The sequence below is a fragment of the Manihot esculenta genome, chromosome 6 (genome assembly GCF_001659605.2).
Source record: "Manihot esculenta cultivar AM560-2 chromosome 6, M.esculenta_v8, whole genome shotgun sequence".
In the NCBI taxonomy this organism is placed as follows: Eukaryota; Viridiplantae; Streptophyta; class Magnoliopsida; order Malpighiales; family Euphorbiaceae; genus Manihot; species Manihot esculenta.
Window position 1 is genome coordinate 20,904,838 of NC_035166.2, and position 15,951 is coordinate 20,920,788.

At 34.4% G+C, this 15,951-nt stretch overlaps 2 protein-coding genes across 2 annotated transcripts; one reads left to right on the top strand and one right to left on the bottom strand.

Moving 5' to 3' along the window:
* The first annotated feature begins 3,630 nt into the window (after nucleotides 1-3,630).
* On the top strand, nucleotides 3,631-6,508 carry LOC110616929 (uncharacterized protein At1g26090, chloroplastic). Its single transcript, XM_021759459.2, has 7 exons — nucleotides 3,631-4,032; nucleotides 4,468-4,611; nucleotides 4,709-4,783; nucleotides 4,885-5,075; nucleotides 5,184-5,352; nucleotides 5,426-5,845; nucleotides 6,246-6,508. The coding sequence occupies exons 1-7, from the start codon at nucleotides 3,775-3,777 to the stop codon at nucleotides 6,375-6,377; spliced, it is 1,389 nt and encodes a 462-aa protein (XP_021615151.1). The 5' UTR covers nucleotides 3,631-3,774; the 3' UTR covers nucleotides 6,378-6,508.
* Nucleotides 6,509-6,911: 403 nt separating this feature from the next.
* Nucleotides 6,912-15,372, bottom strand: LOC110617237 (protein CHUP1, chloroplastic). The gene is made up of 10 exons (XM_021759897.2): nucleotides 15,236-15,372; nucleotides 13,141-13,446; nucleotides 12,806-12,897; nucleotides 11,906-12,658; nucleotides 10,046-11,401; nucleotides 9,813-9,944; nucleotides 9,278-9,459; nucleotides 9,002-9,113; nucleotides 8,041-8,184; nucleotides 6,912-7,453 (listed from the first exon to the last, which is right to left on the bottom strand). Exons 2-10 carry the CDS (start codon nucleotides 13,244-13,246, stop codon nucleotides 7,352-7,354), a joined length of 2,979 nt encoding a protein of 992 aa, XP_021615589.1. The 5' UTR covers nucleotides 13,247-13,446; nucleotides 15,236-15,372; the 3' UTR covers nucleotides 6,912-7,351.
* Nucleotides 15,373-15,951: the final 579 nt, after the last annotated feature.

A 15,951-nucleotide genomic window follows, 5' to 3' on the forward strand; every position in this document is an offset into this window, starting at 1 on the left:
TATTTTTTGAAAATATATATATAAAAACGAGCATAATCAAACGTAGTATAATTCCAGGTTTGACAAAATGTTATAATGACCTTTTTTGTTGCTTGATTTCGAAGAAACTCTCATTGGGAAAGGGTCTACACCGTCTCCTTTCGTTTTCAGCAACGAATCATCTTCAAAAGGTAGCAAATCTCACATGAAAGCCCTGAAAAAGCTTAAACACACACTCTCGCATTTTCATTTCAACCCTCATCTCTTCTGTTCATACATTAGATTAATTCAAGCTGTCAAACTTTGACAAAAATTTTCCCACATTTAATAGCTACTAATTTTTTAAAATTTTTCTAACCTTTAGAGCTGCTCCTCATCATTTTCTTGCTCCATGCTTCCTCTTCTTCTTCTCCTTCTCTTCCACCATGGCCTTCAAAGTTTCACACAGTACCCTAATTTATATCATCCTTTGGCTTTCTCTCCTCTTACTAGTGTTTCATGAGCTTTATAATTTCAACACCAACATCATCATCAGCAAGAAAGGAATCATTAATACAACCACCCATTATTCCTCCATCCCTCATCCTTCATTTCTCAACAGAAAAGTTCTTGCTTCAACATTTGACTTCACCCCATTTCAAAAGAAGCACCACCGCCACCGTGGAAAACCTTCGCCGCCGGAGAAGCAAGTTCATAAAGAAGAAGATGGAAACGAGATCGATCCACGTTATGGTGTCGAAAAGCGACTTGTTCCTACTGGTCCGAACCCATTACACCATTGATGATTGATATTTCTTTGCTTGCTTCCTACACTTGATCGATTATAAATGATTATATTATCACTCAGTTGAATGAGAAAGGTGATGGTTAGTCACGAGAGCTTTCATTACTTGTATGATGCTTCATAGTTTTCTTTTATTACTTAAATTTTTTGAATATATTTTTTTTTTCCAGTAAGGCTATAGTCATCAGATTTTCTGGATCATTAATTAATGAAAAGCATGATTATTAGCATGATAAAAGTGAAAACTAATGATTTTTTTTTTCTAATATAGTTTATTTTATTATTATGGGGTTTGAAGAGTAGCTGTGACGGCACGGCAGAGAAATTGAAGAAGATATGCGTAAGCTATAACACAATAATGATATTTATTAATGGGGTTGGTAATTAGTTAAATAAATCATTGCTTTCTTTTCATTTCAAGATAAAGAAATTGTCCTCTCTGCATTTCAGGTGAAGGCTATTTGATGCTACAATACTCAACTTTGCCAACTACTTGCTAAACCTAAAGGCTTTTACTTTTCCCCTTCCTCCAAATATTTTCACCTCCATGAATATGAGTTGTGATTTTTTTTTTTTAAACATGAGATCACTTGGAAAATGACATAAAAACCCCTTTTCTCATCAAGTTGGGAAAAAGGTTGAATATACAGGCAGAAAGTTTATCAAACTTTATCATAGACCAAGTAGTTGCAAAATCATCAAAGTTTGAAACCCTAATTTCCATATATATAAATATAAAGGGGTAGTTGGGAGTGTCAAAAGCAAAATATTGACCTAATTAAAGACTTCATCTATGGTGAAAAAGAATAATAATATAAAAAGACGATTCATGATTCATGGGAGACAATGTAATGCTGCATTTTGTTTTTGTTTTTGTTTTTTGTTTTCTGTGTTTTCAGAAAAGGACGTTTAGAAAAAGATATTTTTCAAGAAATTAATTAATTACTTTTCTTGTGTTTATATTTTTAATTTTTTAGCAAAAAAAAATTAAAACTTTTATTTTGTAATATTATAGGCTAATTAGTGATCGATACTCAATTTAACTTAGAAATAAAAATTTTTGAGCTAGATTTTTACTGATTCATATCTAAAATCATGATATTCAAGTTCTTGATTTTTTTTTTTAGTACAAAATAAATTAAGAAACTCACTTTCTTGATATTTGTTTTTTGGGTTAAATTAAAATTTCCATATTATAATTTAGACAAGAAGTTAAAAGTAAGCTAAATTGATTTAAAAAATAAATAAATAAATACAAGTATGTAATTGAGTATAATTAATTCATTAAAAATATAATAAAAGCCAAAATTCTGATACCCCATTAGTAAAGGTGTGGGTCTCCAAGAAGGAATATTCAATCATTGAGGGATTGGAAACATATTATCCCAAAATATAGATTAATTTAAGTACAGCCGCACAAAGTGATCATCATGTAAATTACCAACTTGGAAAACTATTTTCTAACTTAAAATAAGTTTAAAATTAACCAAATTATGTTTAAAAGATTAATTCCGACATAATTATGAGTGGTTAAAAATAATGAATATAGACCAAATTCAAAGTTACCTAATTATAATTAATAATTATATTTTTTAGTTAATAAATTTTTAATTTGTAGTTTTTTACTATAATTAATGAGATTAATCGAATTTAAAATCTTTCCATTTCATACCTAGTACAAAAATTGAGTCCAATCAAAATTCTTTGTGAAAATTTAATTAATAATACAAAACACCAGAATTCAATTTCAATTTTTGGAAGCATCTGCGGAAATAAAATCATTTAAAATAAAAATCATAATTAACTTTTGCATTAATTGTAAAAATCATAAATCAAATTCAATTAGTTAGGATCTAAAAGTAAATTCTTTTATTGCGATAGCTTGCAAAATTGAGGATACATACCTACAACGACGGGCTGAGGAGTTTGGCTGAGGTTATTTATTTATTTATTTTGAAATAGGGATTAGGAATGAGATCAAAAATTAAAAAGTAGAACTCGAGAATTTTACTCAGATGGAACTACTCATATTTATTCATATTATCTCTTTTGTTTTAAAAATAAAGTTACTTATTGTATTAATAAAATTTTATTAAATAAAAAAAATATAATTCTAAATAGATAATTATGATTGATAGATTTTTTAGCCAAAGTATAACCTAGTATTACATCCAAACCATCTAACAGAAAATATCAATTTTAGAGTTTAATAAAAAATTATAATAATTTAAAATTAAATCCCTGATAATTTGATAAAAATACTTTTCAAATAAAAATACTTCTCAAATATCTATCTAAATCCCTGTATAAGATAAATTTGATAAAAATACTTATTCTTCTTTTTCATCTCTCAAACATAAATCATTAAGATATCTCGAATAAAGTCACGGAATAGAATTTTTACGAAATAAATCTCCAATAAGATTTCAAGTCTGACGTCATCGTTGCGATTTCAAAAACGCATAATAACCTGTAAACCTCCCTATTATCTTGTTTTTAAAATTTTAAGTTCTAAGTGAAAATAATTTAAATTTATTATAGTTATAAATCACCGTAAATTTAATTTTTAAATGAAAATAATTTAAATTATAATTAATAATTAAATAAAAAATAAATAAAAACGTAATTATTTAAATACAATTTAATAATACGATATAAATAGGAATGTATAAGTAAGAAAAGGAATATGAAAACTTTTTGAAATTTTAGTTATTTTCAAATTTTAGTTAATCATAGAAATTGAAATTTAATTTTTCAAATTTACATTTTGAATAACTAATTAAACTTTTTTAATTCTTTTTTTTTTTTTCTTACAAGGAAATAGATCCGAGATTTCATCATTCCCAGTTTTTAAAAATAAATCAGATCGGTTATAGGCTCAATTCCAGTCTTTTCGGTTCAGCCGGTCGAAAAAGTCCGGTTTCACAACAATGGTCGGCTTGCTCAACATCGACATTCAACGCACAACTCGCGACAGACGCTTCCCATAATTTTCTTTGAACTCCGTAGTAATGGCTTCTTCCTCTTCTTTTTTCTCCCCTTTGCTTCTAGCAAACCCTGATTCTGATTTCACGTTCCTCAAACGCAAAGTCAATGTACATTATAAGGTAAAAGCTACTTCAGCTCTTCCCATTACTGCTGCTGCTGCTTCTTCTTCTTCTTCTACTTCAAATAATAAGGAAAATTCTTCCTCCAAATCGACCAAGCTTATCACTTTTCTAGGCAAAGGTGGCTCTGGCAAGACCATCTCCTCGATTTTCGCTGCACAGGTGCTTCTTTCTTCCGTACTTCTGCATTATTTTACTGTGATGCTAATGTGAATAATTCTTGAGTTGCAAATCCGTTGTTACTCCTCTGTTAATGATTTGGGCTATTTCTTGTCAAGAAACGCTTAATTTTTCTGATGTCCTTGTTTTTGCGTGGCTGGTGATTTAATGGGTTCTCGTAGTTTATAGGAATTTGATTCCTTATACGCTAAATGTTAGGCTTGTTGCGTTTGGTGCCACTATAGGTGTAGAATAGCTAAAGTTATATTTTGCCCATCTTAACATTGATTTCTTTTAGGTGAAAAAAATGGAAGATAGACTATATATAATTTGTAATTTATTTACTAATAATTTCTTGATTTGAGAGGCATTTCAATTTACCCAAGATTCACCACGGGAGCTTTGCTAAACTTTTGTTTTGTTGTGCTTACTGATCAGCATTATGCAATGGCTGGACTTAGCACATGCTTGGTAATACAGACTCAAGATCCCTCTGCTGATTATTTTCTGAACTGTAAGATTGGAACCTCTCCTGTCATCTGCAATGACAATCTTTCGGCTGTTAGATTGGAAACCACGAAAGTGTGTGTTTCACTTCCATTTCCTTGTCTTACATGCAACTTAAATAGTTTTCTAGGGAGGATTTGAACTCAGTGTTAAGTGCTCTTGACATTTGCAGATGCTTCTTGAGCCTCTTAATCGACTAAAGCAAGCAGATGCGCATCTTAAGATGACCCAAGGTGTTCTTGAAGGGGTAGGTATGTAGAGATCTCTTAATATTCTCGTGACGTTTCATACTTTATCTTAAAAGATCATTTGCTGTTGAAATCATTTTCTTGTATCCTAAAATGTTAGGTTGTTGGAGAAGAACTTGGTGTGCTTCCTGCAATGGATTCTATTTTTTCTGCATTGGTACTTGAGAGGCTTGTCCGATTCTTAACCAATGTAGCCCAGAAGAAAAAAGAGGATAAATTTGACATAATAGTATATGATGGAATCAGCAGTGATGAAACTCTAAGAATGATAGGTGCAGCCAGTAAAGCCAGGTTGGGAATTGCTTGCTTTCTCTTTGTTTGCCTCTATCTCTGTGTGTGTGTGTGCGGCTTTCTCTGTGACTTTATAATATCTCTGTTCAACAACATAATTGTGTACAGATTGTACTTGAAATATCTAAGAAACTTGGCTGAGAAGACTGATCTTGGGAGACTGGTGGGTCCTTCACTCCTGAGAATTGTTGACGAAGCAATGAATTTAGGTGGCAGGGGGTACTCGAATGGAATAGCAAGTGCAGAGATCTGGGACAATTTGGAAAGGATGCTGGAGGTAAATGTGATTCACATTTCTTAGTTCCCAGATTTCTATGCAAATTTCATAGTATTCTCTGATTCTATTGCAGCGAGGATCCTCTGCTTTCTCTGATCCATGTAAATTTGGCTGCTTCCTTGTAATGGACCCAAGTAATCCAACCTCAGTGAATTCAGCATTACGGTATTGGGGCTGTACAATCCAAGCTGGTGCACAGGTTTCTGGTGCATTTGGGATTTCTTCTCCATATTTGAATGAAGAATCAATTGAACAAATCAAGAACAAATTTTCACCCTTGCATTTTGCTTTCATTCCACAATTCCCAATGGGTTACCCACTGGATTGGAACTCAATCATGTTAAACACTGTTGGTCATGATTCAAGGGCCCATTTCTCTTTGCCAGCAAGGCACAGTGATAGTTTTAAATCGAATGTCAAGTTTGATGCAGCTAAAAAATCAATAACCCTTTTTATGCCAGGTTTTGACAAGACAGAGATCAAGCTATATCAAGTATGTGCAATTGCTTCATTTCTTTCCCTTTTTTATAGTTTAGGAGGTTTTGCAGTTGCATTCAGACAGGTTTTCAAAGGAGTTGTGTCTCTAGAAAATGCATTCCCAAGGAGACAAAATTGAGTTTATGCACATATACAAGTCTTAGAATTTGCTAGATTGGTAAAGCTTAAGAAAAGACCATTTGTAGCAAGTCTTTTTCTTTAGCAAGTATAGGATAAATCTCATAGCTGATGAGTTGTAGAGTGTGAACAATATCCATTTCCTGGTAACTTAAATGTTTCAGTTATCCTCTTTCTTTCTTTTTTTTGGAAATATTATATTTCATGTTAATTTGGAGTTTTAGCAGATTTCATTTTGGTATGATTGTTTTGTGACGCTTTTCATCCTATGAATGCAGTACAGGGGAGGGTCCGAGTTGTTGGTGGAAGCAGGAGACCAGCGACGTGTAATTTCCTTGCCACCAAGAATTCAAGGTAAGGTGGGAGGTGCAAAGTTCATCGATAGAAGTCTGGTAATCACCATGCGATAGTGTAAAAGCAATATGATTTATGGATTTCTGGGTCATTAGCCCTTGGAATAAACATGCTCTCTGCTTGTGGCTACCCATAATTCGTGTAAAAACCCAATTTTTTTAATTAATAAATTTTATAGATTTTATTATATTATTTTGTATCATGCATGTTTGACCTTGAGCTGAGCTTGATTACAAGTTTTGGGTTTTTGTGGGATTAAGTCTACCCAAGTGTTAGAGCATATCCGCATTGTGTTATAGTAATTCTAGTTTTGTTCAAGAACCTTAGAAGTTAGAATATATTAGGTAGAGACATCATGCCAAAGTTTCAATGATCAAAGCGCAGGTTCGTAAATTTCCTTTGAAGTATCTTAGTCTATTATAAAAATTGGAGAAACCTGAGTTTTGTTGGTGCAATAAGGTTAAATGATATACCTAGCCATAACATATATGAAGAAACTAGGGAGCAGCAGGCTTCCTCGGGGATTCCAGTCCCTTTTCTCAGGGGAGTAAACACAAATTCACATCTCCTGTTGTCATTTAGATAACTGCTTTACTATGGAATTTCCAACATTATATTAAGAATGTTTGAGTATGATTCTAATAAAAATAATAGTTGTAATTGTACAGTAGTGGTACTTCCTCATCATACAGAAGGAAAGAAATATACTCCATGAACATAGAACAATACAAGCAGATCCGCAGGATTTCTTGCTGATCTCTTCTTTCTAGCTTCAACTTTTCAGGGACGAGGCAGGTTTTATCAATGGCCTACACGGAATAATCAGAGCCTCCAGTTCTAGCTTCTTATTTTCATGTTGCCCGTTACTGAGCATATAAACGATAACAAGGATGAAAAATCTGAGATTTCACTGTACAATGTAACTTGCCCTTTTCTTTTAGGCTTAACCTGGTATATGAAAATCTAAACAATAAACGCAAACACGAAATGAGAAGATGAAGTATACGACAGAAAATCCAAGGGGCAAAAACTATGATCCTTCAAGTTTATTGTCCTCCCCCGTTTGGGAATGTACACGGCTCCTCAGTTCTTCAAACGTTTTCATGCTTTCTGCATCAAAGCCTCCAGCAAACTGAAAACAGGTCCAGGCCAACAAGCAAATTTGTACTTGTATCAAGAAATAATTTTTTTTGCTAAATGGCAATCTTAGTGCAATATTGGCACCGAGTACCATAAAGTATAATACATCTAGAGGTCATGAATAGATGATTTGTGGTTTTAAGTATGCAAATTCAATACAATATGAGAACGAATGTAGGAATAATATAAGAAAACTTACTATTCAGTCCTTATAATATAGAAAAATTCACTAGTTGGTCTATCGATTTTGAAAAATGTATTAAAACGTTCTTCACATTTTAAAAAATCTACTAGTTAGTTACGATTAATTTTAGCCGTTGAATATTGTAAAAAGATTCTAAAATGTCTTGTTATGAAAGAAATCATTAGTAAATCTTTTAAAAATTTGAAGGACCGACTAATAAATTTTTCAAAACAATAGAAACTAAATAGTAAAATATTTCAAAATAAAATTAATGGAGAGACTAACTAGAAGACTTCTAAAACTTCTTATATTTTTCAAAATTGAGAGACTAACCAATGAATTTCTCAACACTAATACCATATAGACTAAGTAATAATTTCTCCAATAATATATACCTGATGAACTCGGAAAGCAAAACGCACGCCTTGCAGAAGCAAAAACTCTCTATTTGGTTCCTTTTCAGGTCCGCTCAACGCATCAAGTTCTGATGCTACACGTCCCATGTACTTCCTCGCCAATTGTACAGATGAAAGCTTGATCTGCAACAGGAAACAAGTTATATGAACTACTTCCAGAACCAAAGTGATCAAACTCCTCCTTTTGAAGGTAGCATAACACAATTCTATTTCTGAGAACTTGTTTAAATATTGCTGGAAAAGGGAGAGGCAGGGAATCTGATAATGCAATGACATAAATCTCTCTTCAAAACCTCTCTTTTACGCAGCATGTCATAGGTTAAAATGTTTCAATGATCCATTAGCGGCTTCATACAGAATTGTACTTGTATTTGAACCTATTAGCCCCCTAGATCTTTTCTTATGTAAGCATAATTCTCAAACTATAGAAGAAAAAACTTCTCACATTTTTCCGGACCATTTGGTCCAAAAATAATGAAAAACCTAATAAAAAATCAAATATGTAACACAAAACAAAAGACTTGATTCAAAATTCAGATAACTTCTTATTTTTAAAAAATACAAAATTTACTTTAAATCCACAATAGAATGGTGGTTTACTGCTGCGTTTCTCTAATGACATCAGCTTGACAGGTCCAATACTTGAATAAAAGTGCAGGGGCTAAATAGGGTCAAACTAAAGTACATGGATCTAGTAGGTTTTTCAGGTAAATTCAGAGTCCAAATTACGCATTAACTGATTCATAAATATATGAAACGTATGCTGATAAACTTGTTTATCATAACTCCATGCAGATAAGCAAACTATACCTTGGTCACTAAGCAATCATATTATCAAAGGAAATTGATAGCTCAACACGGACAAAAGCAAAAGCTATTTGAACACACTAATACACGATACACACAAATACACCAAAAGGAAAAAAAAATGGAACCGTACCTTGCCAACGACTCCTGAATCTAATAACCAATCAACTGGAATCCCATACTCCCTATATCGTGAAATAGCCATGTCCCTTGTTCGTAAAAGTGCATATACACTATTTTCCACTCTAGCAAAAGGTAAAACGGTAAAATAAGTTAGCATATTATATTAAGCGATTCAACAAAACAACTTATATCCTGATTATAGTAGAAAATATCAGGGAACATCAATAACAGCTATGGCTAAGATATCATTATAGATATTTTGAACTGCTCTTTATAATATACATACTTTTCAAGCAACTTGTACATCTTCTTCAAAGCAGCTTCACATGGGAGTTTGGGATCATCAACAAATGAGGAGACCTGTTTCTCTAATTTCAACAGGTCCTGGTATTCGAAAGCTGCTTCTCTTAATGCATCAGCCTTACTTTCAGGCCAATCAAAGTGCTTGAGAACTGCCCGTTCATCAACCTGATCAAACACAAAAAAGGAAAAGAAACAAAAGAATCATATAAGAAAGTCCTAAAGAATACATCCATTCGCTAAAGAAATGCTAATGTGGAATTATCTAAAAGTGGACTTTGCCGAGAAGTTCATGGGTTTCTGTTTTTAATCATTGTTAAGGGAAATTCTAAAACAGAAAACTAATAATTAAATCTATATTACAGAAGGCAATGATGGACTCCTAGCAGCAAAACTCATCTTCAATGTTTAATAAAAATATCTTTGCCCTTGATGAAATTAGACCCTTTTCTAATTTCAAGGAGTCATTGCCTCTGGCAGATGACTTGCACATTCTAGCCGGTAAAAAATTAACAACGTACCAAGAAGGAGAGTTCCTCATCTAGCCAATTTACGAAGACAATCAAATCATCTATGTTTGTGAAGGAAGCTGCTCGAACTTCAGTTGCCAATGACTGGACAAAATCTCCTTGAGTTTCCACATCAGCTTTCACCTGGATGCAATACACACGGTTTTGCATCATCAATTTGAGTAGTGAAATCTATATGTGGAAGATGAACATATTAATAAAAACAAAGGCAAAAGTTAACGCACAGCCAAGAGGAATGATGATCTATTCTCTATCTCTCCAATCATGTTGCTCCTAGCATCAGATGCATTAGATGTTGAAGACATCAATGATGAAGTATCCTTCTTTGCCTCGCGTTTCATTAATGTCTGATAGAATTCAACTAGCTCAGGAGCTCTGTGAACTTTATCACCACTTCCTGCCCCTCTTGGCAAGCTTCCAGGTGGAGGAGGTGGACGTGGTGGTCCACCAGGAGGTGGGGGTGGGGGTGGCGGGGCACCTGGCAGAGGAGGTGGCACTCCAGTTGAAGTAAGTTTATTTGAGTCAACCACAGCACCACTAGATGGTTTAGGAGGTGGCCGAGGCACCCTAGGAGGCCTCTTCTCAATGTCAGCAAGTCTCATCTTGCTTATTGATTGAGAATCAACAGCTTTGCCGTCATTAGATTGGCCAGCAGAAGCAATTGATTTCTCTTTTATTTGAGAAAGTTGTGATGGCAGACTTGCAGATTTCACTCTCCCCCCCTTTGACATAGAATCAAAACTTGAATTCTCAGCAAATCTTGCTGCTCTTGCTTGCTCTGCCTTTTCTTTTATCTGCTTCTCCCTCTCTAGGGCCAATTTATGCCGGTCTTTATAGACTGGATATTTTTCATCAAGAACTCCTTCAACTGATTTGGACATTAATTGGAAAGATGAAGCAACATTATTTAGCGAGTCACCAGAAGAAACTTGTGTTCTAATATGGGGAACATTTGAAGGAGTTTCTGGAGAGTCGGGAATATCTTGTTCCATCTTGCCGAATGTAGTTATGGCTACACTATCACCAGCGTTTCTCAACATTAAAGCTTCCAATGGACCCTTTGGTCGGTGGCTCATGCTTGTCCTGCTTGGAGATCCTCCAGAAAGGGATCTGGAAGGTGATGAAAGAGGGCCTGAATCGTCTTTGCTTTTCCCCCATTTCTTGATCTTCTGGATCAAGCTAGGTCTCTTACTGAGACTACTATATCTGCTAGTAGAGCTATCAATGGAAGTATTGTCAAAGTCCTCACTTCCAGGAGAAGATGGGTGAGAAAAGTTGCTTTCAAGATCCGTGTCTCCTTGTCCACGTTCTGATCCTGCGTAATCTAACATTAACTGTTTAGCCTTCTCTTGGGACTTGGGGCTCAAACTTTTGTTAAGATCACGAGCTGAAATTTTTCCTGGAGGTGCTTGGTAGTTCCGGAGCTCATACCTCAAGCATGCATTAACCCAACGAAGGTACACTAGTTCTTCAACTTCACTAAACCTGTTCATTTGAAGTCCTTCTACTTGTTTTAATAAGTCTTCATTTACATGCCTTAAATCATTGACTTCCTCTCTGGTCTTGGCAACCATTTCACTCTGCAGCACCATGAGATGTAAGAAGACAAGTTTAACCCACCACATATGCAAGCACACATGTAAAAAATCTAACCATATTTTACTGGTTCAAGGCTAATGGAGATTTTACCTTCTTGTCAAACTACATTCTAGGGAAATAAAGAATAAAGAAAAAGGAAAAAAAAAATCTTAGATATTACTGAACTTCACCAGAAAAGCCAGCTATGGTATAGGCAGGTAAACAATAGGAATAAACTAGAAATGCCACTGAGAGAAAATTTAGTTCCAGTATATCAGGGATGTGTAAGTGTCCTTAAATTTCCATAATAGTTATCCACATGATGAAGTCATTCCTAAAGCAAACATTTTTCTCATTATCCATCAGATGAAAGGAAAAAAATGCTATAAAAAAAAAGAAAATGAACAATTCAGACGCCTGAAAATATGGAGGGAGAATTTAGAAAGAAAGAAAACTGAAGGCATATGCAAAGAAAATATATGAACAATGTGCACTACAGCTCTAACCTCTGTCATATTGGAAAGGGCTGCTATTTTAGCTTGAGCAGCATCCAGCTTAATAGTCAACTCCCTCTTTTCATGTTGAAGCTCTTTATTTTTCCTCCTAAGTTCCACAACTTCCACCTCTAACTCCTTCACAGCCTTCAGCTTCTTCTCAACCTCTGCATCTTTCTTAATGGCTTCTTCCTCCTTAGCCTGAAGCCCAGAAACTTGTTGTTTAAGCAACAATAACTGGCCCTTTGTCTGGTTAGCTTCAAGCTGAATTTGCCTTTGCAGCTCCTTTATCTTGTTCCTTGCTACCTCCACTTCCTTCTTGCAAGATTCTCCCTGTCTTATCTCTTCTTGAAGCTTCTTCCTCTCAGCCTGCAAGGAGTTGATGGTAATCTTTAACATATCAATCTCAACTGTCTTTATTTTAATTTGCCTCTGTAATTCAGTGATGTCTGATTCTTGCTCCTTTAATCCATAGTACTCGAGCAATTCTCCCTCAAGTTTCACCTCTCTTTCCTCCAATTCCTCTACTAGATTACGCAAGCGTTCCAGTTCATTTGCATTGTTTGCCATCTCTGTTTCATATATCTTTTCTTTCTCAGCCTTGTCAATCTTGTCACCAGGTAATCGATATTCAATTTCCCCAGAAAGAAAATCTTCAAATTCAGGTAAAATATCTTCATCTTCTATGCCAGGTGCAACACCATGAGCTCGGTCAAATACACTACTTATCAATTTGACCTCCTCTTCTTCTTCTTCTTCCTCCCCCTGTAATTTTATAGCACATTCATTTAGAGAAAACAATGAATACTGCATCTAATATTTCCCAATGAATGGAAGAAGTCCATTTCAATTGGAAGACTAGGCATGTGGTGAAAGAAGATATTGCAATTTTTATTTCATGAATATATTTACCTCCTTCTCTTTGAGGCTATCATCAGAATATGGAAACTGCTCCCTGTCTTTCCCCTTGTTTCGGTGTTGCTCAAGACTTGCTTCACCATCATCTGAGTTTCAATTTTTACCAGGCCAACCATAAACAATTGCAGAATGAAGTAAAAAGAACATAACAAAGACAAAAGTCTGATATAAAATAAGCCATCAAGATAAACCTTGTAAGTCATGCTTACATTATACAAGTGAAAAACACCACCACCCAAAATATCGATCTTATTGGGGATGATAAAGCAGATTGATATACAAAAATATGTTTTTAAAAAAGGAAGAATAGAACTGATTGAATTTACTACCTGAATGCCTGAATTGACCAGTTGATCTTGAGGTTTGGACATTAAGCTGCTTGACAGTATACGCTGCAATTGAAGCAGCAACCAGGAAGCCTAACCTGACTATCATGTAGGTATTGTTGATAACAGAATCTTAACCTTCCACTCATCTATTGAAACAAACAAAATGGAAAGAACTTCTCCATCCATTTCTCCCCAACCCCATAACTGAAAATTCAACCCATCAGTGCCTGGAAATGCACCAAGAGCTACCGCATTTACAGAATCTCCAAGAGCCAGGGGAGCTCTCTAGGAAATCCTGGTGAAAATCTGTATAAGAAGCAGATTATTGAACTTGTAAATGTGTAAATTCAATGGCCATATCCAGCTATTAATATTTCAATAAACTCTGCTTTATCATCCTATCATGTTTTCAGACCTTTCAATGACAGACTTGCTTCCAAACAAAGAGTTCCTAATAAGTCATGCTAAGAGCTACAGGAACCACCAATGAAACTAGTGGCCAGTTTTCCTTCAAAAGGATGTTGACGATTTGCAAAATAATGGGTGGGTTTGACATATTACCATTTTGTTTCAAAAGAATGCCTACAGTTAATGCAAATCAGAAAACAAGAATGAAAGAGACGCAAGAACAGTAAATTTTTAAGGGAAAAAAATGTGTTATCACGGTATCTTGCTTGCTAAACTATGTATCGCATGCATATCTGGTGTCCTTTGCCTCATAAATAATGAGTTTTTGTAGGATTTCAGAGTTAGCTAATATTTTAGTTGCCTTCCCATCTGAAATAATTAATGATCTCAGCTCAAAAATCAAACAATTGAGAAACACAAACCATCCAATTGACCTCATCATTTTCTGGACTTCATATTCAATGAAGATTGTGCACAGTAGAAATCTTTTATTAGAAGGGTTCAGATTGTCTGAGTGGTTTGATTCAAGGAATATAGGTTGATTTCAGATAATATCATCATTCTTAACCGATGGATCAATCTTAGCCTCTATTAAGTAGTTCTCCTTTTTGGCAGAGGACCCACTTAAGTAAACTTTAGATTAGAGAGTCCAATACAATCACCAAAGACCCATTCTTAAGGTGGGTTCGGTTTCCTTTTGGCTTTACATCACAATGAAGGTAGGCACACGGTAGTTTTGAAATTCAGATAAGGTAATGTAAGGCTGAGATTTAATTCTATGATGTCTGCTTAATGGACTGGAGCATTTGTAAGATGTAAGCCAAGCATATACAAATTTAGCCAAACTTTTTGTTGATTGACGGCCAAAAAATTCACATGTTAGCCTTTTTGGCTTTTCTCAGGAATTTATCCTATATAACTAACTTTTGGGTTAATTCATAAAATTCATGTGCTAATGTCTTCTGTCTATCTCTTGGATTTGGATTGCAGGATAAAAAAGCAGCTCTAATGTTAAGCATGTATAGAAGCATCTTCACAAAACACATGTCCAATCTCAAGAACAGGAATTTACCTTTCCTTTCTAATCTTGACATTGAAAGCCAAAATAGTGAATTAAGCAACATCTACAATAACGTAGAAGCAATGGTTAAAATCCCACCTAAAATAACTATCATGAATCCATCAAGAGGGGTGACCTGGCAAACTCAGGAGCAGACAACTTTGGTAGAAGCCCTCATCAGCATCCAACGGTTGGCCGAGGAATTTATTGGAGCAAACTTTTCAAAAAGATAATTTACAGAAAAGTAAAGAAATATGAAGAAAACAAAAAGGTCTTAAATTCAGTGGTCTCCACTACCTGGAGTAGCAGCCAAAGTATTATCCCAATTCCAAACCTATCCAGTGGCCAGAGAGCACTCAAAGTCTAGGATTCTTTTTTAATGTCCTATCTAAATATCTATTAAATTGCTTTTCCATGAAGAGAGAGAGAGTAAAGTATTGAATATGAACACAACAGATACCACCCACTTGGTAACAGATGCTGCCACACATGCCAACCTAACCTAAAATCTTGCTAAACTCTCAGTACGCAACTGAAGCCACAAAGAGTAGTGTTTATCTGGAGAATCTGACAGAAAACTAGATAAAAAATATATATATATAAACAGGGCAAAAACAAAATGCATACCTAGAAGCAGGAGAATAGCGAAAAGCTTTAATTAGACAGATGGTAAAGCATCCCAGGGAGAGGAAGAAGAAGAAAACCAGAAAAAGGAAGATTTAGATGGAAAGAGGCAGAGGGATTGAATTGCAGTGGCAGCGCCAATACTTGGGCGGCAATGACTAATCTTTTGAAAGCTTTGGGTTTTATTATCACTATAAATCAGTAAACAAATGTACTTCAAAAAAAAAAAAAGGAATAAACAATTAGCCAATGAAGTTTTGAAAGAATTGGAATCAGAATCACGGGCACCATATAAGATCTCAGTTTGATTGTCATTTAATTTCATTTTGATTTTTCTTCTCAATTTTTTTTTTATTTTCATAAAAAGCAAAGGAGAAGAAATCAATTTTGTTCAAAATGAACCACCAATTTAAACATTTTCTTATCAATTTAATTTTTGATTGATTTTATGTTAAACCGAGTCACTTCTAATTTTCGATTTCAATTCTCAGCCTCCTCTTGGCCGCATCTACAAGAAAGCTTTTTAAGTGTTCCAACTGGGTATGTTAATTGGTGCCGATGCTTTCCCTTTCCTTGCTGCTCGTTGAAAGCGGCTACTTAACTTCAACAAAATTAATTATGAATCAGAATCATTATTTCTGTGAAATCATATTTTTAATCTTGTTTAAAAAAATCAACCGTTATATTTAATCAAAACCATATCAAATTAAAATCAAAGA

Excerpts from the sequence above, each read along its gene's own strand:
- LOC110617237 (XM_021759897.2), bottom strand. The coding sequence starts at position 13,246 with ATGATAGTCAGGTTAGGCTTCCTGGTTGCTGCTTCAATTGCAGCGTAT. Across the intron at positions 12,659-12,805 it reads ATAGCCTCAAAGAGAAGGAG|GGGGAGGAAGAAGAAGAAGA; the intron begins GTAAATATATTC and ends ATAAAATTACAG. Across the intron at positions 11,402-11,905 it reads CCCTTTCCAATATGACAGAG|AGTGAAATGGTTGCCAAGAC; the intron begins GTTAGAGCTGTA and ends ATGGTGCTGCAG.
- LOC110616929 (XM_021759459.2), top strand. The coding sequence starts at position 3,775 with ATGGCTTCTTCCTCTTCTTTTTTCTCCCCTTTGCTTCTAGCAAACCCT. Across the intron at positions 4,784-4,884 it reads CCCAAGGTGTTCTTGAAGGG|GTTGTTGGAGAAGAACTTGG; the intron begins GTAGGTATGTAG and ends CTAAAATGTTAG. Across the intron at positions 5,846-6,245 it reads CAGAGATCAAGCTATATCAA|TACAGGGGAGGGTCCGAGTT; the intron begins GTATGTGCAATT and ends CTATGAATGCAG.